The sequence below is a fragment of the Siniperca chuatsi genome, linkage group LG2 (genome assembly GCF_020085105.1).
Source record: "Siniperca chuatsi isolate FFG_IHB_CAS linkage group LG2, ASM2008510v1, whole genome shotgun sequence".
Lineage (NCBI taxonomy): Eukaryota > Metazoa > Chordata > Actinopteri > Centrarchiformes > Sinipercidae > Siniperca > Siniperca chuatsi.
In genome coordinates this window covers 20,071,044-20,096,276 of record NC_058043.1, presented here as the reverse complement: position 1 = coordinate 20,096,276, position 25,233 = coordinate 20,071,044, and the positions used below count along the sequence as shown (strand labels likewise).

General features: G+C 40.1%; 2 protein-coding genes across 4 annotated transcripts; both read right to left on the bottom strand.

Annotated features, from left to right (window-relative positions):
- Positions 1-642: 642 nt before the first annotated feature.
- mcrs1 (microspherule protein 1) lies at positions 643-8,956 on the bottom strand. 3 transcript variants are annotated; one of them, XM_044173033.1, is made up of 14 exons: positions 8,863-8,956; positions 4,669-4,823; positions 4,369-4,507; positions 4,103-4,267; positions 3,870-3,979; positions 3,659-3,767; positions 3,248-3,386; positions 2,902-2,977; positions 2,741-2,769; positions 2,370-2,462; positions 2,164-2,246; positions 1,968-2,055; positions 1,194-1,321; positions 643-1,082 (listed from the first exon to the last, which is right to left on the bottom strand). In XM_044173033.1, the coding sequence occupies exons 2-14, from the start codon at positions 4,821-4,823 to the stop codon at positions 996-998; spliced, it is 1,401 nt and encodes a 466-aa protein (XP_044028968.1). In that variant the 5' UTR covers positions 8,863-8,956; the 3' UTR covers positions 643-995. The 3 variants fall into 3 exon arrangements, with proteins under 3 accessions (XP_044028968.1, XP_044028959.1, XP_044028970.1); XM_044173024.1 differs by lacking the exon at positions 8,863-8,956 and adding an exon at positions 5,575-5,790; XM_044173035.1 differs by lacking the exons at positions 4,669-4,823; positions 8,863-8,956 and having other exon boundaries at positions 4,103-4,269; positions 4,370-4,503.
- A 1,215-nt stretch (positions 8,957-10,171) lies between these two features.
- On the bottom strand, positions 10,172-16,570 carry LOC122864359 (25-hydroxyvitamin D-1 alpha hydroxylase, mitochondrial). Its single transcript, XM_044171679.1, has 9 exons — positions 16,287-16,570; positions 15,740-15,930; positions 15,094-15,284; positions 13,546-13,746; positions 12,609-12,772; positions 12,344-12,510; positions 12,166-12,247; positions 11,775-11,972; positions 10,172-11,198 (listed from the first exon to the last, which is right to left on the bottom strand). Exons 1-9 carry the CDS (start codon positions 16,506-16,508, stop codon positions 11,085-11,087), a joined length of 1,530 nt encoding a protein of 509 aa, XP_044027614.1. The 5' UTR covers positions 16,509-16,570; the 3' UTR covers positions 10,172-11,084.
- Positions 16,571-25,233: the final 8,663 nt, after the last annotated feature.

Genomic DNA, 25,233 nt, shown 5'->3' with positions numbered 1-25,233 from the left:
TTTGCAACCCTGGTTTTTACCAACAGTTCTGAATATTTCAACCTAGAGTGATTATGTTAGTGTTTGACACTGAAAACCTATTAGAGAAAATCAGAAATAGACATAAATATGCATGTTTCCCACCCATAATCTCCCCCATCCCCAGCTTGATAACAAAGTGACCTATTTAATCTTTTCAAAATACCATATAGCTGATGCTTCAATATTTTCTAGATTTGACTGTATGCTGATTTGACTGGTGCTCTGTGGTCGAGATACAATAAAGTGGTGTTTTACTTCAAGTGTCTGAGGCATACCGTTTTCTGTTACTATTTTCTGATTTGTAATTGTTCAAACATTCGAGTAAAACAAAATATGGAAAAACATTTCATAGCGTATAAAAAAAAAAAAAAAAAATCAGACGGCGAAAGATTTGGGCCACAGATAAGCTGTCTCCTTTTCTGATATCTCCATGAGTGCAGATTATTCAGTGTATTTTCATTATTGTTATTGTATTATTATTGTATTAACTACTTGTGTACAGCAAAATAGAGGACAGAATCCCTCCCCTATGCAGGATGTGTTTCTCACAGTACAGCTGTTCATTAATATGTAAAACTTTGTTTCAACAGTATATTGGACTCTAAAGAGAACTTGAGAACATCGTGTATACAAGTTTAATATTTTGAAAAAGCTTTACTACAGAATTTAAATACAATATTCTGAAAAATTGGAAAAACAAGGCTCTACCATGAGAGTGTCTACATTACAACATGGAAAATGTCTGAACAACAAGTAAAACCTGAACAAGTCAAACCTGTTACAACTGTTCTCCAGCATTTAGCTGTAGTCTGTTTAAAGTTCACATTTCATGTTAACATGGCTGTTGCCTGTCTGATTCGTAGTAGCACTGCTGTGCTTCATGAGAAAAACTGTTAACCACTGTTGGACAACAGTGGATCCATTCGCCTGCCAGTATGTCCTGCATGTTCACTCCTCTGCTGGATGGCTGACATTCACTGCTGTGTCATCTTGGCTGCTTCAGCTTTTATTAGTGAGATGAGTTCCAGATTAATTAGAAACACAAAGCGAAGACCTGCGATCTGAAGAGACAGATACAGCATGTTAGGACCATGTCTCACGCAGTCCCACTCACGTATATCAAGGTGGTTCAATCTGAATCGTATACAACTTGGTTGACACTCCTCACGCACCTCCACCACTGAGTTGTTGTTGAGTTTCCACTTGTTGCCCGACAGGACTGGTCTGCCATCTATGTAGATGGGTCGTCTGCCCTCATTGGCAATGAAGAAGTCTCCATTATTCTTCAGTTTAATAATTCCTGTATATGATTACCATTCATTTAAAAAATACATCAAGATGAGAGTGATAATTGGTAGTTTAGTTACTTTCAGCAATATCAAAGGGTATCAACTGCTGCTTTAACATGAGAATAAATCAATATACTGGTATAATATCAATTGTCGATTCAAAACTATTATTATATTGACCTTTTGAGATGCAAACTTCTTGCTGTACAAATTCTGCATGATTGCGACACTATAATTTATGAAAACTTCACAGATTTTGTTTCTATGACTGGTTGAGGCCAAGCAGCTTAGCTGTTATTTTAAGATGAAACAAAGCACAATAAATGTATTTTCCCCCTGACCAAAATGGTGGAGAGTACTACTGCCAGAGCAGGGACCTTTTGGGGGTCAGGAACTACAGCAGAAGAAAAATCTAGACCTTGGTTCTGGTCGAAAACACAATTAGGGTTCTTGAGTTGCTAAAAAAAGGTTCCTGCAGTGGAGACGAGTTATATTTAGTTTTTCAGGAGCAACATCCACCCTTACTTTACACAAGCGTGGATAACTCAAGTGTCACATTTATGTTCATGCTCAGCACTCGTCTTGGACAAATACAAATGAGGTGACTGACAGTGCAACATGTCACGTTACTGCCTGACAATGTACGAGTTAATTCACCTTGTTTTCTTGATATTTTCCAGGCAGGTCCCTCTAGTGATAGATCTACATCTATGGGTTTGTCCTTGGTCGCCCTGCCCAACGTAATCTGTGTCAACATGAATAAAAAGATAATTAGCATCATAGTAAAAATTCCTTTTAACGGTTTCCTTCCATTTGCTTCTCTGTAACAACCATTTCTGAAAGATTTTCTTACCTCTCGAGATCTCATGAGGTAGCGAACCATTCTTCCTCGTAATGCTGCTAGCGTCTGGTTGTCAAAGTCAGGCATGCTCATCCCTGGTGACCCAAACACATGTGAACACAAACGAGTTCCATCAACCTGGATTTCTCAAAACAAATATACCTGGAACCACCCATAAAAGCCATCTGCTGGTGCTTGGTGAGTGAAAGTTAACATACCTGTGATACTGTCCACGAGCACCTGCCAACGAGGCAACTCCTGCTCTAATTGTCTGATCTCCCTTTTCTGGTGACGATCGGAAATCATCAGCTCTGAAAGGGAAGACGAAAGTAAACCAGGAGCGAAAAAGTTTATGTAAACAATATCAAGACGATCAAAGAGTTACATCCATGTTATACAGAGACAACAAATCCATTAGGACATTTTAATATCAGGCAATGGGAAACGGACATTTTCTAATTATAATAAACTACTGCACTTCCTTATAACAAGCTTCAAGTAATGAAGCTTCACTCTCCATTCACAAGGTACATGATCTAACTTATGCTGTGCAAAATGAATTTTGTTTCTTCATAATTCAATTTCTTACCATGTTCCAACACCTCATCTCTGCTCTCCCTGTGTGGAAAAAAAAAAAAAAAAGAAACCCATCAGCGTCGAAAATTTAAGGACAATACTTAAGCAAGAAAATACTTTCTCATCAGCAACACAAACATTAGATGAATACTGCAAAATGAAAGACTGTCTTACTTTAACTTTACATCATCGACCATCTGCTCAGCATCAGAGAAGTTGAGGACCTGGTCGCCTTTAGGGAGAGGCTGGACTGCAACACACAATCAAAACCAATAAGACAATTACATACAGAACTGTTACAGTCATCACAACAGCCAGGGTTCCCATATATATCACAATAAAAAAGGCTCACATACTTAAATTTTTTCCAAATCTCAAATAGACATACTGCTGTCATGGAAGACTCATAATTTGATGTGCATCTGAGTAACCCCCCCCCCCAAATTTGCAACTAAAACAAAATAAATTACTAAATGCTTTGAAGTTATACTGGTATAAATGTGTAGGGAACTCAACTTACCACTCTGGTCATCCAGTAGGTAGTACTGCTTTAGCAGCTGCCAGTGCACCAGCAGGCTCTTGGGGGTGCGAGATGGGTGAAATACACCGGGGTGTTTGCTCAGAAGCTCCTGGAACACGTCCAGTTTGGGCTGACTGGTCTGTTTAATGACAAACGTAATACAAAACCACTTCTGAATACAGCAGTCAAATGTGTACATTTTAAAAGTATGCCGTATGCCATGAGCTGGATTTAAAAAAAAAAAAATAAAATAAAAAAATAGTTCAACAGCATTTTTTAAAATTGCATTAAACTCTTAATCATATTAGACTGGTAAATTTAAACAAATCAGACTCTTAGATATTTTGTTAGTGTATGTTAGTTTATTTTACTACAACAGTGAAATGTTCCTAAAGTAACAGTTTCCCTTACTGAACCAATCTTAGCCAGCAGTGCCTCCTCAGCCTGACTGAAGAGAGCTTTGCTTTGGATTGCTGCAATGGCTTCTGGGTGAAGCTGACGCATGGCCTGCCATGCCAGTCTAAAACAGAGGAACAACAGAGAATTTAATTTGCTTTTAAATAGGTAACTAATATAGAAACTTGAAGGGGAAGGTAAAGCTGCTGCCGGGTATGTCTCTTACTTTGAGATGACAGGATCGTAGAGGAGAGCGTACCACCTCTCTTTAATTTCCCGCAATGTGAAACGACAGCTGAACTTGACCCCCAAATGAACTGAGGTTAGGTCTGTGGTCTAGTGACAAATACAGACTCATTAGATCATAAACTGACAAACAGAGTCGTATAAATCTGTAACATTAATTCCTCAACATTATCCACCCTTTTGGACAATGATTAACTTTTATACTATACTCACCTGCAACACTGCATTTATAAGTAGCAGGTCATCAGTGGGTTTCCATCGTCCCAAGTCTTTAGTAATATGTAGAGGCTGCTTGCTTTTCTTTACTCTTTTAGTGATGGGTGCAGGGTTTACTACCATGGTGAGAGGCGGTGTGAGAGCAGTTCCTGATTTTGTCACCTGACACACAGTCACACAAAAATATCCATCAAATCTATGTAAGCGTATCATCCTTGCCATGAGATCCTCCAAGAATCTGTGGAGTCTATGGTCTGATGTACCTTTTTTTTCTCGCTAGATGAAGGTTCACTTCCTGAACAGCGGACAGGCTCTATGACAGGAGGGCCTTTGACTCTACTGGACGACTTCACGAGACTGCTCTCCACCAGCTCATCGTCAAACTTCTTCCTCTTTATTGACCTAAGGAATGTATACAGCAATTCTTTAAACATTTGCAGATGCACCACTGAAAAACAACATAAATTATCTGTAGCAGCATTAAACAACACATCTATGTTTACAACAAAATGCATTGATTATTCTAGTATACAGCTAGAATACTGCATAAGTATAACTCAAACCTGGAGGAACTTCTGCGTTTGGGGACACCACTGCCAAATGCTTGTGTTGCTGTCCTTTTCACATCTTTTACACCGAGTGACTCTTCGTCCTCCGACCGACTCTGAGCACCAGCTACTGCCATCGGTGCGCCAACCACAGGGTCACCAGCTTGCATCTGTTCAGTCACAACATGAAACACATCAGGAAATAATCCAGACATTTCTCAGCTCAGAGCAGCAGAACTCCAGATATGGTGAGACTAGACATCCTTTCTGTGGTTCATGTGAAAAAACTATCACTTGACAGAGTTGCTGTGTCCATGGAGCACAAGCTTTAGCTTATTCCGGTTTGCACTCAATTATTACAATCCAAGAACAGTTTAAATCTTTTTTGAAAGAGCAGCTGGCTGAAAAGGTTGAGTTGATTATCAGGTGATCAGGAAGCCTATGGACTTCAGGAGCATGTTACTTTGACAAGCAGTTTCATTGGTTCTAATTCACCTGTCTTTAACAATACATGTTATTCCTTGACAGTAAACATTTATTCACAATGGTACTTTACAACGCTGTGTGAGACTCATTTTCAAGTAGCTGTGTTTTGTTTAACGTAATGGGAGTCAGAGGAATGGACTGGCTAATCAACTCGGCGACGCCTTTGTTTATATGTGATGCTAGCCACAGGGCCTCTCCCGTTTCCTTCGATAAATAATATTTAGCGTGAAACCAATAGCTGTGGCGAGCAAGATATTTACGCCAGGCAATATTGCAATAGGGTCTGCTTATTTAGCCAATAAAATGTAATCAAAATAACGTTGGTTTATGTTGGCTAGCTAGAATTAGCTTAGCTAACCCAACGTTCCTACGATAACCAACATTAGTTAATTAGCGAGCTAATAAAACTATTATCTACGCCGGCCTTTAACTCACCTTTCCTCGCTATTTTCCGTCGTTGTGGTATCTGATCCGTTAACCGGAGTCTGTACAGTCTATTTATACCTTTTATAAGCGCCTCGTTAGCTAGCTACATGGCTAACTGGCTACATGAATTTGACGTATGGCTGTTAGCATTAGCAGCTCTGCTAGTCTGTTTTCTTCCTGCGAGGTTTTATGGCGGCCACAGCTTCACGGTGCGTTACCGCCGTCTTCTGGACTGGAGTGTAGGCCTGGCTCATCTTTATATGCGGTCTATTGCCTGGATTTACACGAGGCATATCTTTGGTATTTGAAACGGAAATTGTCCCCCTTTTATTTTAAAGATTTCCAGTGTTACTTTATTTTCCGAGCTTAAAACGAGTTAGTCTTTTTTGCCTTTTGGCGACCAGTACAATGTCATTTTTATTCCTGTTAAGATATGCACACATTCCACCATTGGATTATTTTATTAAAACAGTATGGTGTTTTGCACACATTATATTATTATAATGAAATCATCACTTCCTTCCTCCTGCCCCTGATATGACTACTACTAGTAGACCTACTACTACAACTACAACTGTTCAGTTTTTTACTGAGCTACCTGCTATAGCTCAATAAACTCCCCACTGAAAGGGTTTCAGGACAAGCACGGCGGACACAACTCGAGCCACTTTTTGAGCTTTTATTGTGCACACATACACAATAATCATCCACAAGCTAGTTATATGTAATGTTTTAGCTTGTCAATTAACTAATCAATTAGGTTGCTAGGTTGTAAACCTGCAATGAAAACACAAAAACAAACATCAGAATTAACTAATGAAATTACACAATCATGAGATATTAATTCTTAATCTGAATTACTAGCAATGCCAGTTTACAGACACTCACCAGTGTACCAGCCCTGATCAACAGAATGGAAATGAACCTAGGTGGCGCTTGCGCACTGACTAACTTCGCACTGTCAAACTCCTCAATGCGACAAAGTCAAAGGAGCTGGTTGTAGATCTACGGAGGGCCAAGGCACCAGTGACCCCGGTTTCCATCCAGGGGGTCAGTGTGGACATTGTGGAGGACTACAAGTACCTGGGAGTACACTTAGACAACAAACTGGACTGGACCAAGAACACTCAGGCTGTTTACAGGCCTCTATTTTCTGAGGAGGCTGAGGTCCTTCAACATCTGCCGGACAATGTTGAAGATGTTTTATGAGTCTGTGGTGGCCAGTGCTATCCTGTATGCTGTTGCATGCTGGGACAGCAGGCTAAAGGTAGCGGACACCAACAGACTCAACAAACTGATCCGTAAGGCCAGTAACATTGTGGGGGTGGAGCTGGACTCTCTGGCGGTGGTGTCAGAGAGGAGGATGCTGGCCAAACTACACGCCATCTTGGACAGTGTCTCCCACCCACTCCATGATGTGCTGGTCAAGCAAAGGAGTACCTTCAGCGGAAGACTCATCTCCCCAAAAAGCACCACAGAGCGCCACAGGAAGTCATTCCTGCCTGTGGCCATCAAACTATTTAACTCCTCCCTCTAAGGGTTAGTCTGTTTGACCCTAGGTCACTAAACTGGACATTGAGCATTACATCTCCACCATAATTAATAATAATTGTGCAATATTCTGTGTACTACTCCTGTGCAATATTAGTTTTCCCATGTTAGTTTTTCTTATTTATTGTTACTGATACTATATACCTCAATTACTCTTCGACAGTACATGCACCTCCGCTTATTAATATTATTTATTACATAAGGAGTTACATTGTATTAGACTGTACTTTCATCATCAACCGGTAAACCCACTTGGTACTTGACACTTAGTTTATCTTATACTTATACCGACATGATACTTAATTTATTTCTGACCTGTTTTATAGTGTTTATTTTTTTCTAGTACTTTCTCCTGTGTGCACTGACGTAAAGGCAAGCTACTGTAACAAAGAGTTTCCCTACGGGGATCAATAAAGTATTTCTGATTCTGATATACAGATACACAATCTGGTGACTAGGAACGATAATAAAACATATCTGTAACCTAGTAAGATTACATCTATGAAATATAACATAAATGTGCCTGCATTTAGAATAAGATGGTAAATATACACACTTATTTCTTCAAATTCCCCAGAACATAATAACTAATAATAAATAATCTATCACTTGTAAAATACATACGCTACTACGACAAGTAGTAGGCCTACTACTACGACTACTACAACTACTACTACGACTAGTAGTATTCCTACTATTACTACTATTACGACGACGATGACTATTAGTAGGACTACTAGTACTACTACTGCTACTACGACGACTAGTAGGACAAGTAGGATTCCTACTAGTCGTCGCAGTAGTAGTAGTAGTGGAGCGGGTCCCGGCTAGGTCTCCGCTGGCAGATATATAGATAATCCTCTGATAGGAGTGCTCTGGAAATATTACAAATATTACAGAGAAATCAGTGACGCAGGACAACAATTGCTCATTCTCCATTCACTCGGATTATTTTATTTTTAACTTCATTTTAACTTTGCATCTGCAATCATGAATTATTTTCTGTTATTTTTGTCTGTTTTGCATTGAAGCACAGGTTATATCCACATTTGGATCACATGAAGCCATATATTCTTCAAAGGTCTGTTTTCACATATATGTATCCTCACATATTTCCAAACATTAACTTATTAAAGTTTGTATGAAACCCAAAAACAACATGTTTCCTTTAAATCCCATTTTTGGTCTATCCTCAATCATGTCTGCACTTCTTCCTTTAAACATCTATCATCTTTGTCCTCTTATCAAAAGAGTATTTTTGTAATCACTGTACATTTTATAAGTGTTCACTTTATACAACAGAATAATTCTCATTTGCAGTTAAGCTGTATTACATTTACACTATAAGAACACAAACTTCAATAATAAACATATCTGCCTCATAACTTGGCGCTCAGTTCAATGAACTGAATCTGTATCATTGTATTAACGTGCGCGCGCCCTTGAACAAGGCCGCAGCCGTAACTGGGGTTACGCTGTACATTCACATTAACTTTTTACCCTTTTAACATTGTACTACACACATAGCTCTTTTTCACACACTGAAATAATCCACAAATGCCCCGGAGCCATAGGGAACAAATAAAATAAACAATCTGCGGACGTTGGCCGCCATTTTCTCAATTGCGTATCGTCAAACCTAACTGTTTACACATTTGACATACTTTTAGTTTATAGAGCACACATCACCGGGGATTCATATTAACTTATAAACATCTGTAGTCACATAAAAGGTGAGTAACTAACCTGGAAATATTACAAATATTACAGGGAAATCAGTGACGCAGGACAACAATTGCTCATTCTCCATTCACTCGGATTATGAGCTAATCTTGCTCTGCGTATCGCTAAATATTCCAGTGTGACGCTGCTCGCGGTTACTGCCCCCCTGTGTCCATTTTATGAAATACATGTCATTACGTGCTTCTCTGTGATCTCTCATTAGTATTCAATTAAATAAAATACTATTGCAATAAAGGAAAGGAAACAAAAAAATAGCAATCTCAACAAAACTTATTTTATGAGTGTCACAGTAGTACTAGTACTAGTCGGCCTACTAATAGTCGTTTTAGTAATAGGAATCCATATATGTGTAAATAACACTAAAATTAGTTAACATATGTCGATTATTTTCCAATAAACCAAGAGCCATCTCCAACTTCATAAATGACCATGGGGGCACCAGAGGAAATGGCACTGTTAGACGTTTGGAGCTAGTCTTAATATAATACTTTATTGCATTTTTGTGCTTAGTAGACCAACTACGCTCATTGGTTTCTTTTTCCTTTTCCACTGTAGTTGCCTGGTATTTGATGTCCTTGCAGTTTTACCCAGTACAGGTTAACAAAAGCAGCTTTTCTCTCAACTCTAGTGGTGTTTCCCTCATGGTCCATTTCTCCACAGTCAAATATTGATCTTATATGGTCTTTAGCTTCACAGTCCTTCCGTATCAAACATACACATCTAATACACATAAGTGTGAATGCTACAATAAATGTTTCAAGCCCACAAAGTCAGGAGCCCATTCATTCATGTTAGGCGTCTATAGATTATAACGTGGATTGTAGCTTTGAGTGCTGATGTCACATTTTGAATTAACTTTAAAGTTAAATAATACAATTTGTGTTTTGAGGTGGGTTGTTAGTTTTAGGTTAAACATCAATATTATTCCCCATCTGAGGGACAGGTGAACGTGATGCGCCTGGCAGTGGAGTGATTTGGTGCTGCACAGCTGCTGCACCACAGGTGACACTGCACAGTCCACATGGTCATGTCACACAGGAACTTTGATACTCAGCAATGTATTTCTTAGAAATGACTGCCTACGTGCCTGGTGGTTGTTAACTGGCATCAAACTACGTCAATTAGAAACACATTTGATTGGTTAGATCTAATCTGATGCATCTGATAAAGTTTAAAGCAAATACTAAATTGTGACAGAGGGGATTATTTTTTTTAATAAGACAAGCGGGCATCACATCAACACAAAAGAAACTTTTGATGTAAACTGGGTTCTCATTGGTTAGGCCAAATAAAATCAACAAATAGGCAGAAGTCCAACTTGAAATCTTTTAATGACATTTACAGTAACAGTTTCAAAATGTGTTAAATTAGAATAAATACAGAGTTCATGTACTGAAGCTGATTACATTTACAAAATGGTGGTATATGACTCATAGTAGGTTTAGATGTAAAAAAAAAAAAAAGCACACAAACAACACATAAACTTGCATTGTGTTGCACTGTTTTTGTGGCAATGTATTTACATTTTAAAGACAATACAGACAGATTTACAGAGCCTACGTTTGGGATTTTAAACAGTGGCACCATGTATCCTACACAGGAATAATTTCAACAGCTGCCGTCACTAAAAGTTTTTCACCATAAACACCTTATAAAATACACTTTGATCGATGTATTGAACATCGTATCTACACAAAACTCTCACAGTAGCTCAATAAGAGCTGGAGATATTAGAAACAGTGTGTCCATGTGGCACTCTGAGACTCTCCTAATACTCTTGAATAATTTACAGCACACTGTGTATCTCAGTCTGACTCAGTTGAAGGATAAAATGAAAGTCTGAAGATAGTCTGTTGAAACGTATACTGTAGGAGCTCACTGGCTTGCTCTTGGCCTCTGTGCAAATAAGTGCTTGATGGTGGTTTTATTTAAAACAAAAAACACTATTAAATTTGGAGTTACACCGCTCCCAGTGGAAAGCCTCAGAGATGACCTGTCACTGCTCATCCTTCATTCATTTGTCCTTCTCTACATGTCAGCCTCCGCACAGCAGGTGACAGGTACGGAGGGCTTTGGCCTTTGTTGCGTCGGAAGGTTGAAGGTCCGCTCTAACACGATGCACTGCGTGCAACAGGCTCACAGTTCCTGGGATAACTCCAGCTGCTAGTGCTCTCTACTAAGGAGAGACTTGATGTTCTCGTAACAGATCAGCGCAGGAGAGAGGGTCATCGTTCTATAAACTGGAGGCTAATGACATTTTCAGGGACTAAAAGCGTCCGTGTCATGGGCTTCACGGAAATCCCCTCTGGGTCCGGCTTCACATCGAACTCTATGAGGATCTAATGAGACCAGAAACAAGAGAACACAGATTTACTACAGGGTGACTGAAATGAAAAACATCAAGTGCTCATCATGTGCTAGTAAGTGTTGGGTCGTGAGTCTCAACTGAAATCCCTGGATTAAGTAATCAAATTAATTCACCAGGAACTGGATTTGCACAATGGCTTAAATCCCCTTCTTTTAGTTACTTAAATTATTCCAAGAAAAAATGCAGCAAGAGGATTTGTCTAACTGCATTTAATCGTCAACAATCTAAATGACTTGTTACATAATCTGTGTACATGCAGCATGTCACACGCCTTATAACTGTAAATGTACCTGGATTTATATCCTTTTTTTCTCACCAGTTTACCAATCTAACAAGCTGATGAGCACTATTTGTCTGCAAATAAGTTGTTTTCTGCCCATGCACTTACTACCTTCTTCCTTTGTCCACTAAAACTATTGACTCAGCCTGGATCAAGACCAGATTTGGGTCCTAATAGTTTAAAAGTAGTACTAGTCAGTCACTTGGCAAAAACTGAGCTTTCCAGGTCATATCACAAACTATCTATATCAAAGTCCAGCCAACTCACCCTGGCAAGAGCAAGGTAGAGCTCCAGCTCAGCGATACGACGACCTATGCAGCTGCGTTTTCCCACACCAAAGGGTACGGAGGCATACGGGTGATGAGTCCGGTCCTTGTTCAACCATCGATGGGGCTGGAATTCTTCCGGATTTGGAAACACTGCTGGATCCCGTGATGTTGCAAAGTGGCACAGGGTAATCAGAGTCTGGGTGGAAAGATTTGACTGTCAGATATGTGTTACATTGCAAAAGGTGAACCATTAACAGAACATTCATACTGAGCCCAATGCGAAGGCTCCTTCTAGTGTGACGACATGGCACAAGACAGATTTTAAATCCAAATGGTCATCACAGAGGATGAATGATTTCAAAGTGCACTAATTCCCGCTACACACTCACATTTTTAGGGATGAGGTAGCCTCCAACCTGGATGTCCCTCTCTGTAATGACTCTTGCATTGGCAGGAATAACAGGGTACAATCTGGAAAACAAAAGTTCAATAACGTAAGCAAAACTAAACTTGCAGATTGGAAACTAGACATCTACAAGAAACTAACTGAAACCTTTTGCGTTATACCTAAGCACTTCTTTGACTGTGGCCTTCAGGAGAGGCATGCGGGCCACATCCGCTGCCACCGGTATGCTTCGACCCCCCAGTACACTCAACACCTCATCCCGGAGCGACGCCTGCACCCCAGGGTGACGGGACAGCTCGTACAATGACCAGGACATAGTGCTGGAGATCTGAAAAGACAGAGGGTACGCAAGAAGTTAATGTTTATACATCCGCAGGACTGACGGCAGAATCCAGCAAAGACGGGGACAAGAATGATCGATCTCACAGTGTCCACTCCTGCAAGAAGCAGCTCCGTGACGTTGCTGTAGACGGTCTTCATGGGCAGCCCGGTCTGCGACAGGAAGTAGGTGAGATAACGGCCCTCCACCTTCTCTCCGCGGGCGACCTTCTCTGCTTCGGCCGTCAGACGCTGGTCAATGTGACCTTTCGCTAGAGGCACAGAGAGGCCATTATGACAGGGAGGGTACAGTATGTAAATGCAAATAAACTCACTCGCTCAAGGATGCTGAGACACAGCAGTAAGTCCTGCGCTTTCTGGTGTGATTTTTAGTAGAACCACAATCTATGCATTAACTGTCCAGTGATTATAAACTAGACTTTGTCGCACACATCTGTGATCTGTTTGGGGGAAAACCAACACGACTATTAGGTTGATTATAACCCCAGTTTGATCATCATGGCCGATGCTTGTTTCAGCGCAGATGATCTTGTAGTGCGTGAGGGTTAAGGACTTTAATCTTCTGCTTATTTGACATCTCAGATCTGGATAAGTCTTAATGTACTGTGAGACTGAGTGGGACGATAACCCAGTGCTGGGTGGAAACCAGCAGCAGCCAATAAGAATTAAGAAGGGCGGAAGGAAAATAATTACACAGTGTGGAAAGACACACAGTATGTTCCACCTCCATGTTTGTGTAGTGCATCTCCTGATGACTGATAGACTGAGGCTTCCTTATAATATCATCTAGAGTCTGTTGAATGTCCCTTTTCATACATCTTATTCTGTTTCTGTTCGTGCATTTTTATACATATATTTTCATTACATCTTCCTATTTTCTCACTTTTAAAAGCCTTTTTGTAAAATACAGTGTTATAGATACAAGTATCACTATCAGAGTAAATATTTCCAAGCAGGCACACTATTTTGCTACCATTTCCCACGCCGACACCTAACTCAAATGTTTAGGGAAAGAATTACCTACCAAAGTCAAACATGTAGTCCCAGCACTGACAGAAGACGTTCCAAGGTTTAGGAAACAGCTGGTGCAACCAACTTGGCATGGCCATGGTAAGAAGCGTCATAACAAACATGGTGTTGATCGACTGGATGAAACGCTCTGTCTCTGCAGGAACAACCTGATCCAGGCAACCAATTCTGGATTCAAACAACACGGAGGAAATGCCTGTCAAAAAATGTTTTGAAAAGTTAAATGAGGAGGTGAGAAAGACATGGCACGGGGGGCTGACAGAAATGTACCGTAACCTCAGGATGCACAGGGAGATGAAACCACATCTAAAGGCCTTTTAAAAGTAACATTTCATTTTTCAAGTTGCCAGCTGCTCCGTCATGATAACAGAGCACAGAAATAACATTTTGGTTAAATTAAGCAATACTAAGCAATAAAAATATAACAAAGAGGACCTGGTGACAGGGGAGTTTTTATCCCACAATGAAGAGCATTGATTGAATATGGGTAACTACTGAAATATTGTCTACTTACGCATTTATCGTAACTACAAGCCACAATGTATTCAGTGTTTGGACCTTTCAGAGTAGACTATGACAAAGGGATTCACTGGTGGCTGTTTATAACATTATAAAATAGGTGATTAGACAGTTGGTCTCCTTTGGCAGGATTTAGTTTTTTCATCATGAGTTCAGTCGAGTTCTGTCAATGGCTTTATGTCACAGCCCACAGTCTCAGCCCAGCTTCCACTCAACAATACAATCATTTTGACGATGGTAGAGTTGATATTTGAGAACCGTGCGTGTGACCACACAGTCACTGGATTGAAGCTGTGTTTAGTCTGGGAAAATCTGAGAGAGGAAAATTAATGGTTGTCGCTCTCCTGCAAGAATAACTGCTGAGGAGCCTTGAGGCAGGGAACAAATTCAATCTTTCATTCTGATGTGTGTATCCTCAATTCATTTCCATTTAAAGGGGATCTGTAAAATTAGTTTAGCTGTATTCAGTAATGGTTAGTGGAGTTGGTATTAGGCCTACATTACAAAAAAAATGGTTTTCCTTATGTCTCTAGTTAAATTTACTAATAATCTGCATAACTCAATTGTTAAAAGAACCCAAACTGAGAAGGTTTTTGCAACATTAAATGCTGCTTACACAGTAATGCATCAGTAACAATTACCAAATATATATAACAACAACACTCTGAAATAGGACATTCTGCTTCACGAGTACTTTGACTTTTCATGCTTTAAGTATATTTTCCTCGTAATAACTTTGAATGCAGGGCCTTTACTTGTAAATTAGTATTTTTGTGTTGCAGAATTGCTACTTCTACTTAAGTAAAGGAACTTTTTCCTCCACTGGAAAGGTGAGACAAAGGTTACATGTTGGTGGTCTGTGATGGAAAAGTTTAAATTATTTGGGCATGCCAGGCTTTGACAAGCATGTATGTATAACATGTCAGTGTCATCATGTTATATTGCTGGCCCAATGTTTACATGCTGTGGTACACCCTGTAGTGATGCATGATACTGCCGCTCTTCGCACTACATGAAACCTTACCCTCGAGGCCAAAGCGATAAAACTCGCTGGCGATGTCGGTGACGAGGCCTTGAGGACGTCTGCGGAGGCGAAGTTTGGCGATGAGGTCACCGACCACGCTGTTCAGGGTTTTATCGTAAGCTTCGACTGCCTTCGGTCGCAGCATGTGCTTCCCCAGGAGACTTCTCACCGACTGCCACTCCTCCCCCTCACTAGGAACACACACAGTGTAAAATTAAACAAATACTCATGTTAGTATAGGATCTGTCAGCTGTAGTACTTCAGGGTTTGTCCACTTTATTTCATTCAGAATAAGCAAAGAACTTGACACTAGACATGGTATACAGTAAGAAGGTAAATCATTTAAAGTCTTCTCAGTATTACACGTTGTGAATATACGTTGTAGTTAAACTACTTTATCACTATGGCTTAATGGTAATGAATGAAATGAGTTGAGATCAGCTGTCTCCTCTTTGACTTGAATTAGAAAGTTGTGTCTCTGTTTTCAGTTCATCTGTTCATATATTTCATGTCATACTATGAAATATTAGAATGAATTATAAATCATTCCAGTTAACATTTAGTTTGACACTGTCTTGTGATTTGGGACTTCTAATGAGAGGGAAGAGGACAAAGGAGAGGGAAAGGCTGAATGAGTGATACTCACGACGTCAGGAGTCCACAGTGATGTCCTCTGAGCTTCCTGTAGTCCTTCCAGGAGGAAAGGTCAGAGCGCATGGGGTGCTGGCCCTCCTGCCTTAGTACCTGCTCAATGAGCGCTGGATCGGCCACATGAACCGTCAGTATGGGACCGAAGCTCGCCTTCCACATGGGCCCGTACCGCTGCACTCCTTCCAGCTGGGATATAAGAGAGAGGATTGACCTTGTAAAAAAATAAAATAATAAAACCCTGCAGGCTATGAGATGATTGGCATCACCTTTGGATGCACTCTCCTTCAGTTTGAAGCCCAGTGAAGACATGACGATGCCTGCAGGCTTTTCTAATCCACTAATGATCAGGTAATTTTAGTTGCACATACATAACTTGATAGGCACCGTTTGATCAGCCAAATCCTCTACTTGGCCATTTAGTCCACTATGATGCAGCCTACACTGTATGTATTTATATTAAAAATGCAAGTATTGTAAATATTCACGTGTTTTACAGTGTTTCGGCTCCTGTTTAACTTAATCCCTGTTGAACTTCATCTCACCTGTAGCTCGTGCAGCCGTGACAGCCCCCGTTTGGCGAACAAGTCCCAGGCGAAGCTGGCGACCGACGGTCCGGGCATGTTGTCCAGAGTCCTCACTGCCTCGGTCCCCTCCGGAGCAGCCGATGCACCCTCAACCCACCTCTCCATCCACTTGACCAGGGGGAGGGCGCTGCGGCCGGATCCTCTGAGAGCTTGCTGCAGCATCCTTCTCGCAGAGAACATGGAGCGGTGGCCGGAAGCGGCTCTCTTGGAGGTCGGTGCACATCTTCATTTCCCCGGCTGGGGGCTCTATTTATAACGCGGGACCCTCGGACCCGCGGAGATAAAAGCTGTAAATTTTCTTACACTGGGCCAATCATGGGTGGAAATGCAGCGCAGGCCCCGCCCCGCCTGGATGGGACTGTGAAGGCGGGAGCCGAGAGGAAGGTGTGTCCAATCAGAAGGGCTGAGCTCAGACCATCCCAGAGACAGCACACGTGGAGGACCTGGATACATAATACATGACTTTTCTCTTACTGCTCAGGCTTATCTCTTCCCCCTGTGCAGCACTTTGCTCTCTGATAGTGCAGCAGACTGTTTCCAGTGATCACGCACTTGTGGAAATGGTGTCTTGTGTGCTTAAAAGATCACTTACCCTCAAGGCCAATGTTATTATAGATCCTATAGCTACCCCAAAAGTGCCACAAATTAGGATTTAGCCATTCTCACTAAGCATCACAATATTATAAATAAGAACAGGTTTGCAGAGGGCCTGTATTTAAAAACTCATTGGATCATTATTTCAAACTTAACTTGGAAAAATAGGTGGGGGTAGCCTGTGTCTTTTTTCCAAACCTGGTGGGGCTTTGTTTACCCAGCGATGACCAGTTCTTTTGCTGACTTGGTAGGTTTCCTAGCAAGGGAGAAAATCCTGACCTGATTTCATTTGAACTGGATTTTGTCCAAAGCACCATGTGTGCGGACTGTGAAGTAACAACCCAGGCCTGGGCTGTACTCAGAATCTGCTTTGACACTTACTCCAGTATTTCGTATGCTCTAACTAGAAACCTTAGATCACCCAGATTCAGAGAATCACAGAGGATTGACTGGCAGCCTCAGTTATACAATAATGAGGCCTGATGGAAGACCTCTGCAGTCCCAGCAGGAAGAGTGAGTTACACCTCCGCACTGAATTTACACTTGACTGACTGTATTTTTCTTATCCATTATGGTACATTTTTAATGTTTGCGGGATAAGCCTCTTGAGATGCAACATCTTGTTTTCAAAAGCCTCCTGGCAAGTCATTACATTTTACCAGCTAGTGGGTGGTGTGTAAAAAAACACACACATACAAATACTGACAAAAAAAATATGACTATATAATTAACAAAACATACACAATATCAACATAATCCGAGATAGGTAGCAACAATTAGGTGTCAGGTTTTTCCTTACATTAAAAGAAAAATAATGTTTGGACCTATAAAGAATGCACAGACCTTGGTTTACTTTTTTTCCCCATGTGGAGCTCAGAATCCATAATAATATATATAGTATTTTACAGAATAAACTTGTGATAATAAAGACTCCTTACTGCAGGTAACTGAAAGTATATTTTAGGATCTTTTGGCTCTGTGTTTAATGCCAAAAAGCCTATACAATGACCAAAACATTCCTGTTGGCTTCATACTGCAGTCTTTCTGTGAAGTTTGTGTCTAATCCCTCTGATATATATACATATATATTATTAATAATACTCTTTTAAGCTACCTATTCCCCCCAAAACCAGGCCTTAACCATTTTAAATAATAATATAAGTCATACGTTATGACCACAATAACTAACCACACAATACCACAGCCAAATGTTACAATCCTATAGGCGCATGTATAAATGTGTGCAGCCTCAAGGAGAAAGAAATATGGGTTGCCGCCTGAAAATGAGCCTAGCAGCCTACTACAGGTCGTTCAAGAATGATATACTAGCGTTTTTTCTGTCTACTTATAATGATGTGCAGAATAACAGTGGGCCAGCATTATTTAAGCAGGAGTATCCAGTAGATTTACTACAGTGCTACAAGCCTGCCTCCCTGCGATTTTCTGAATTAGTCATGAACATACAACGTGAAGTTTTGCTGAGAGAAATAGTGATTAAGAAAAATGTATTCCACAGAAGTTGTTCCTGCTGCAACATCATATGTCTGGCCAGCCTGCTGCTGGGTTAAAGGGTCACTTCAAGCGTGATACATGACATCTAGATTTTAGGAGGCTAATTAGTGTGATGGGATCGAGTGCAGAACACTTAGACCCTGTGTTTTGGGGACATGGTCTTCTGAGCCAATGTGTCAGCACTCCACAAAGGTCAAGTAAAGTGAGCACGATTTATTTGGCGGGGGGCTGGGGGATTCACTCTCCTGAGTATGACCTGCTACTGCTTGTGTAGACTGGATGTGATGAATGACGAAATGCCATGAACTGAATTCAGTCTAAGAAACGGAAATTATGGAAAAATGAACAACCCAGTGAAGTGCTTCTGGGAGATTTACACAAACCTTTTGATGTGGAGTAACAGGCTAAGTAATATCCACAATGGTCATGATGTATCTGCAGTCATCTGCATGAGTTCTTTTCATACCACATAGGAAAAACTATTACTAACTAACTATAACTATAACTATTTCAAGAGGTCAGTTTTGCACACAAGCAGGTGCAAGAAAACTGAATATATGAGAAAAGTATGAATAAGATAAATAGCAGCTGTAAGACTGTGACATAACAAAGTCAGATTACGTTGCACAATGATGATCATAGATGCCAAAGTTGGCGAACATGAAATCAGTGAAAACACCCAACAACAGTTCCAGCTGTATTGAATGAAGCCTCCTGGGGGGAAAAGGGTAATATCGGGATAAGCACTGTAGCAATCACCACATATCTTACCTCACTATTTACAGTATTTGACCTGAACATGTGAATACGACTTCTGTTTCAGGAGAGACAAAACAAACTGTGATGCTGACTTATGAGGATGAAAGTGCAACCATGGAGCAAAGATCAAACCCGGTCTGTCAGAAAACGTCTATACATGAGAAACAAGACTTCCTGAGTGGAAGATGCGTAGTTATCTTCAAGGGTGGAAGCTAAAGATAAATACAATGACATGAACACATAAACAACTTTTTAACAAGGTCACCACTGTCTTGATGAGTTTAGGTCTTACACAACACAATGCAAACAAATCAAACCAAAGATTGTTTGTTGGAAAGCTGAATAAACTTGGATTGGGATCTGTCTGTTCAGGACTGTTTGCAATAAAAATGTAAAATATGCAAAAATACATTTCCCTCATCTTGCGCTTCTTAGTTTTTCTAAGAAAGATGCACATATTTTCACATTTTGCTCTGGACCATGGCTCAGATGCTCATCTTCAGTTCCTTGTTCAGCAGACAGTTCATTTAAGACCACACAAGAAGCTGACACAAGTTAAACCCTCCGCAAAACACAAAGACATTTTTAATTAATCTGGCCTTGCCTGAGTAACGGGGGATTAATATTGATCATAAAAAACATAATAAGAAGTCCTATGAAAGAAGGGCTTCTTTGTGCTGTCATGGGGTGCAAACTGATGTGGCCCAGTTGTAGATCATGCTATAGAGCACAGAGAGGATAGCCTGAGAGGTATTTCCCCTTACTGTATTGGCCCAGTGCCCAGAAATGAGGCTGCTATACTCCCAGACTAGTGTGTTAAAGTTCATGGCTGCAGTCTCCTGTCTGGGTGGTATCAGAAGAGTGTGTATGTGCCCAGAGGTGCAGATGAATGAGTGAGTATGTGTCTAGCGGTTATGCTAGCTGTTTTCCCTCACTCAGGATGCTGTATTTATGGTGATGGGGTCTAATCTGAGCCAATCATCAGCTGTTTATTCATTGCTTTTAGCTAACTATTTTAAACGTTTGTTCATTACTTTTAACTATTTGAACCATGTATCCATTACTCCATAACTATTTCAGCCTCTCTGCTTTCTCACTAACTAGTTTGCATGCACTCTCAATTGCAACAGGTGGTGTGTTACAACTGATTCGGGTTGGTGGGCATCTTACTGGTGTAAATATAGTAAACATCAGCATCACATCAATTTGTAATCCTATAGCTGAGTTTAATTGAGCTTTCCCCCTGACAACTGTAGAAGTATCATCTGGGGTAAGTACCCTTGGGAATCACAGCGTTAAGTACTCACTCAAAGAGTAGCCTAATGCTATTTCAGTGACTGAGCCTCTCTCTGTTAGGTGAGATTGACTCAATATAATTCTATTCATATTTATATATGCATGTTGTTCCCATTTTTCTAATTCATGTTTGCCGTGTGCGAAAAATGGTCACTGTTCAGGATATAATATTCAGGATGTGTTTAGGATGCTTTAGACGTCTTCAGACACTAAATGTTGTCTGTATGGCAATAAGCTGAAGTGCTGAGGTGTGCACAGAGTTACTAACAACATTTGCCAAATGCCCAACAGCTGCTTGTTAGCACACAGGATATGAGGATGTGGTAATGAAGAATAAAAATAGAGCAATAAAATGACTGAATAATGATTTTTATTGCCATACATGCAGTAATTGATTAAGATTGTGCAGTATAAAAAAAAAACGCTTTCATGTCATGAATATAAAATAGGTGTTTAAGGTGTGGTAAAGGGCATCTGTTAGATTATTAAGAGCGCATCTGGACACCAGATCTGTCTCTCTGTCATATGGAAAAGCCTTTTTTATTCTGGCTGTTATGATGTATGTCCAACTCAGTGCCAGCATACATGTGAACAGTCTTTGTTCCTGGGCTAAGGACCTGCAGACCTAATGTATATAATGAGTGATTACACAGAAAATTTAACTCTGATTTAACTATGATGATTTTTCACTAAAATCTATAATTAACATTCTGCCTGGCTGTGTTAACAAAGAGACATCAAGAGCTCCAGGCAGAAAACTAACAGTTAACAGCGAACAGATCGAGTGTGAATCAGCCTTTTGTAGGAGTTTGATTATATCCATAACATCACATCTGATGGATAAAGCTTTACATAAGCAACATGGTTTTAAGATGTGCTGCTGTCCTCCACATTCTGTCCAATGATTTAGAAATATGGTACAATTACATTCTGACTGTATTTCTTGTTTACATTTTGCAGATATAGCTACTCCAGCTAGTACATATATAACTAGTTGACCTTTAATTATAAAACCCTGATTACATTCTTCGTCTGTACTGGTTTTTCTTAATTATTCTTCCCATTTAGCTTTGGAATTGTTTCCTCTGAAGCTTGCTTTTACTCTGGCGTCTTAGTTCTTACATGGCATTTTTAACAGCAGCAGCATCTCTGTATATTTGATCAGCAGCATATAAAACACAATTCTTGTAGTAAATTTCTTTATTAACATATATTTAGTAACATGACTAAAGATGAACGTAGGGTATTCAAGATTATACATAGCTAGATTTTCAAAGGAGTTCAAGTCCCTTTGGTTGTAAGTTTGACAGTATATTTATGATCTCTAACTCAACTACTGAGAGCTACAGTGAGATTTAATGCATCTTCGACAAATCAATGGATGTTGTAATGCTTTTAATTTTGCTCCATTTTTACATAGCGGTTTCCATTCCTGTAATAATTATTTTCAACAAAATTAGGTAGCAGCTACAGGCCGTAATTGTTCCTTACAACCCAAAATATGAGATGGAAGAAACAACACTAATGATTTAGCTATTTGTATGATCTAAACAGTAATGGCAATAAAAAAAAATTGAAATCTGTCCTGAGGATGGCACTACAAGAAAATCCATGAGGTCATTAACATCAAAAGTGTTGTAGCCCTTTGGGAACATAAATGAGCTCAGTAAATTTCATTGCAATCTGCCTACTAGATTGGGAGATAAGTATCTTGTGTGCAAAAGTTAACATTTTGGCTTGAGAGTGGTACGAGAAAGAAAGAAAGAGAAAGAAAGAAGAGAGTGGCACGAGAAGAAACCATGTGGAGAGTGTCCAAAATGAAAAGGTTTATTCTCTGGAAACACTTTTGTCTGTTGTCAAGAGGACAATGTACAGATTCAGCCTAACCTATAGCCATCATGCAGCAGTCCAGAAATGACTGATGAGTACTTGGCACGGTGCCATATTTTTTGCTCATCTGATGCAAGCTGACATAATGATGTCATGAGCAGCAGGTGTAAACAGTTAGATGGCCTGAGAGACCTGCAGTTGCTCTCCACTTCAAATTAATTACTGGTGTCCATCAGCAGCAAAGCTTACTTTGAAAAGTTTGGACAGATCATGTTTCCTAATATTTATCACTTACATGTGGTGGTGGGACAAAAATGGACTTGTTATAAAGGTAAGTGTATTGTTTCAGGATTTTTCAATGAGGAGTAGATGTAACTAAGACTTTTTAACAAGGTAATTGAATTTTTTGGTGGAAAAAACATATCAGACACTAATCATTATTCAAAGTAGAGTATTTTCATGTCTTAAAACGTGTGTGGTGAAATCATGGAGTTAAAACTATAATCTGTGATAATAATATTGAAATTAAAATATGCATTTTTCGCTTGTCATGGGCATGTCTTTCAGCGTGTCATTCATTTGTAAACCATTCATCATATCTGCTTTTTGACATTAACATTTTAGAACACATCTTTTCAAATATCCAATGAACGCACGCATGTCATACCCTGACACTGGATATCACTCCACGAATGAACGAGAAAAATACAATACAAGGAGAGATATTTTATTTAATTTAACAGAGGCACACATAAAAGGTGTGGAGAACTAAAAATGTGATTAAGTGTGAAATGAGTGATTGGAGATGTCTTTTTTAGAGAGATGAGTTTGTAACAAAGGACAGAATGATAGGGTATGACTCCTGAAAACTGAAAAGTCCTTTCAGTCTGAGGAGAGCCAGCAGGTTTTGTTTCGGGTAGAGGAATGACCAAACTACTGAAGGACAAGAGTACTGGCTCAACCACAATGAGTGTTTTTCTCCCTTGGATATGAAGTCACAGGCAGCCATGGGGGTGAACATAAGACAGCTGGGAGAAGTTGGAGACAAAGAGAACAATTTTTCTTTGTTGGGTTGAAGGGCCTGAAAAGATAAGGCTGGAAACTCAGGTCAGTAGAGGTTTCTCATTAGTCCAGACCTGAGAGTCCCAAGTGAGGAAGGAATAAATACTAGCCTGCAGCACAGCAGATTTGCTGTGATGTGGGCTGTGTAGAATCTCACCAAAATTGTTAATGCTGTGGGAAGAAATGAGTCAGGATATTCTGTGGAAGTACAGAAGCTCAGTTGGGTTTAGGCTGAGCTTGAGATAGCGTGCAGACATCCAGCTGGAGAACCAGGCAGCAGAGATGCAAGCCTCAACCTGAGTACTAGGAAGGACAAGAGAGGTCGAGTTGAGTGCCAGCGACTTGGCAAAAAGTAGGAAATGCTGTGTGATGTGATTATGAATGTAGAAAGGAGAGGTGAGAGACCTTTTCATGATAATGATGAGTTCAGTTGGACATTTTAGGATGGAAACAATGAGTGCACATCTAGAGATCCTCTCGTCGGCTTGTGTTCGAGCCTGGTGGTTAACAGCATTACAGGCTTTGAAAAAGTCTGGGAGAATGAAGACTGAGGAAGACGAAGTAGTTTAAAGGAACAGTTCATTTAGCAAAATTCACTTATTTGCTTTCTTGCTTAGAATTAGAGGAGATCGATATTAGTACAGTAAATATAAAGCTGTAGCCAGCAACTGGTTAGCTGAGCTTAGCACAAAGACTGAAAACAGGAGGAAACACCTAGCCTGGCTCTGTCTAGAGGAAGAAAAATCAGCCTACCAGCACCTCTAAAGCTCACAAATTGGACATGTTTAATCAATAAAAAAACCGAAGTGTAATAACAACAATTTATAGTAACTAGAGTAGAGCAGTAACTAGAAGACTTAGGTTACTGCTTCTGGCCAAGAAATAGTCCGGCACATAACCGCACCGTACAACTGCAGGCTGCTGGTAGGTGTATTTTGTTAGCTAGCTAGTCTTTGTGTTAAGCTAACTGGCTGCTGGCTATAGCTCCACACAGACAGGAGAGTGGTATCGATCTTCTCATCTAATTCTTGGTAAGAAAGCAAACATTTCTCAAATGTCAAACTATATTGCTTTAACTGTGTGTACTGACAGGAACGAGGGCAGCTTGAAGCCAAATCATTTGCTCTTGCCTGTCAGTGATGAAACTGACAGAGGAGAAAGGTGACAATTAAATCAGTGACTAACAATTTAACACATCCTTGTGTGTTATAACTAATAACAGTGGGCAGCTGCCTCTGTAAATATGTTCCGGGGGGGTTAACCTTTGACCTCAGTAACATTCTTACGTCCAGATGCAACAGATTCTTTGGGTATGAAGCAAAGGCAACCTCCACATTGCTTTACTAGTGTTTCCAAACGCTAATCATTAAGTTTCTCTTTCTTTGATTCCCTGCAGCGCATTTAATTAAACTCTTGTTTGATGACCTGATGGTACTTAAATGTTAAATGATGTACTTTGGCTGACTCAAATGGCTTTGTTGCCACATGGCAATAATGAGTGATAATAGAACAGCGGCTCCTCCACAACATTACAGATTTGACGGGGCTAGTGACGGGACTGGTTAATATTTTCACACCATTAACAATTCTGTGAATATTTCCTGTATTTATCAAAGCATGTGGAGACTTGAGGAAATGAGACAGATTTGAGCTTAAAGGTTCATTCTTGAACTTGGAAATAGCAGTTTGGCAAAACAGCCTACTGCATATTCACAGATGCTGTTTGAAGATCCGTTTTCTCAGAATACTGGAAGCAATCCATATAATCATGAGTGTGCAGCAAGAAATTAAATAAAAAAGGACACTGTATTATGATTTGGAAAAAGGTTTCAGAAAATGTACTGTCAAATTT

What these genes read in the sequence shown, in the direction of transcription:
- mcrs1 (XM_044173033.1), bottom strand. Translation starts at nt 4,823, where the DNA reads ATGCAAGCTGGTGACCCTGTGGTTGGCGCACCGATGGCAGTAGCTGGT. An exon ending in TTATAAATGCAGTGTTGCAG is followed by an intron (nt 3,980 to 4,102) that starts GTGAGTATAGTA and finishes ATTTGTCACTAG; the next exon opens with ACCACAGACCTAACCTCAGT. An exon ending in CCTACTGGATGACCAGAGTG is followed by an intron (nt 2,978 to 3,247) that starts GTAAGTTGAGTT and finishes TGTGTGTTGCAG; the next exon opens with TCCAGCCTCTCCCTAAAGGC.
- LOC122864359 (XM_044171679.1), bottom strand. Translation starts at nt 16,508, where the DNA reads ATGTTCTCTGCGAGAAGGATGCTGCAGCAAGCTCTCAGAGGATCCGGC. An exon ending in CACTGTGGACTCCTGACGTC is followed by an intron (nt 15,285 to 15,739) that starts GTGAGTATCACT and finishes GTGTGTTCCTAG; the next exon opens with TGAGGGGGAGGAGTGGCAGT. An exon ending in TCTACCTTGCTCTTGCCAGG is followed by an intron (nt 11,199 to 11,774) that starts GTGAGTTGGCTG and finishes TGGTCTCATTAG; the next exon opens with ATCCTCATAGAGTTCGATGT.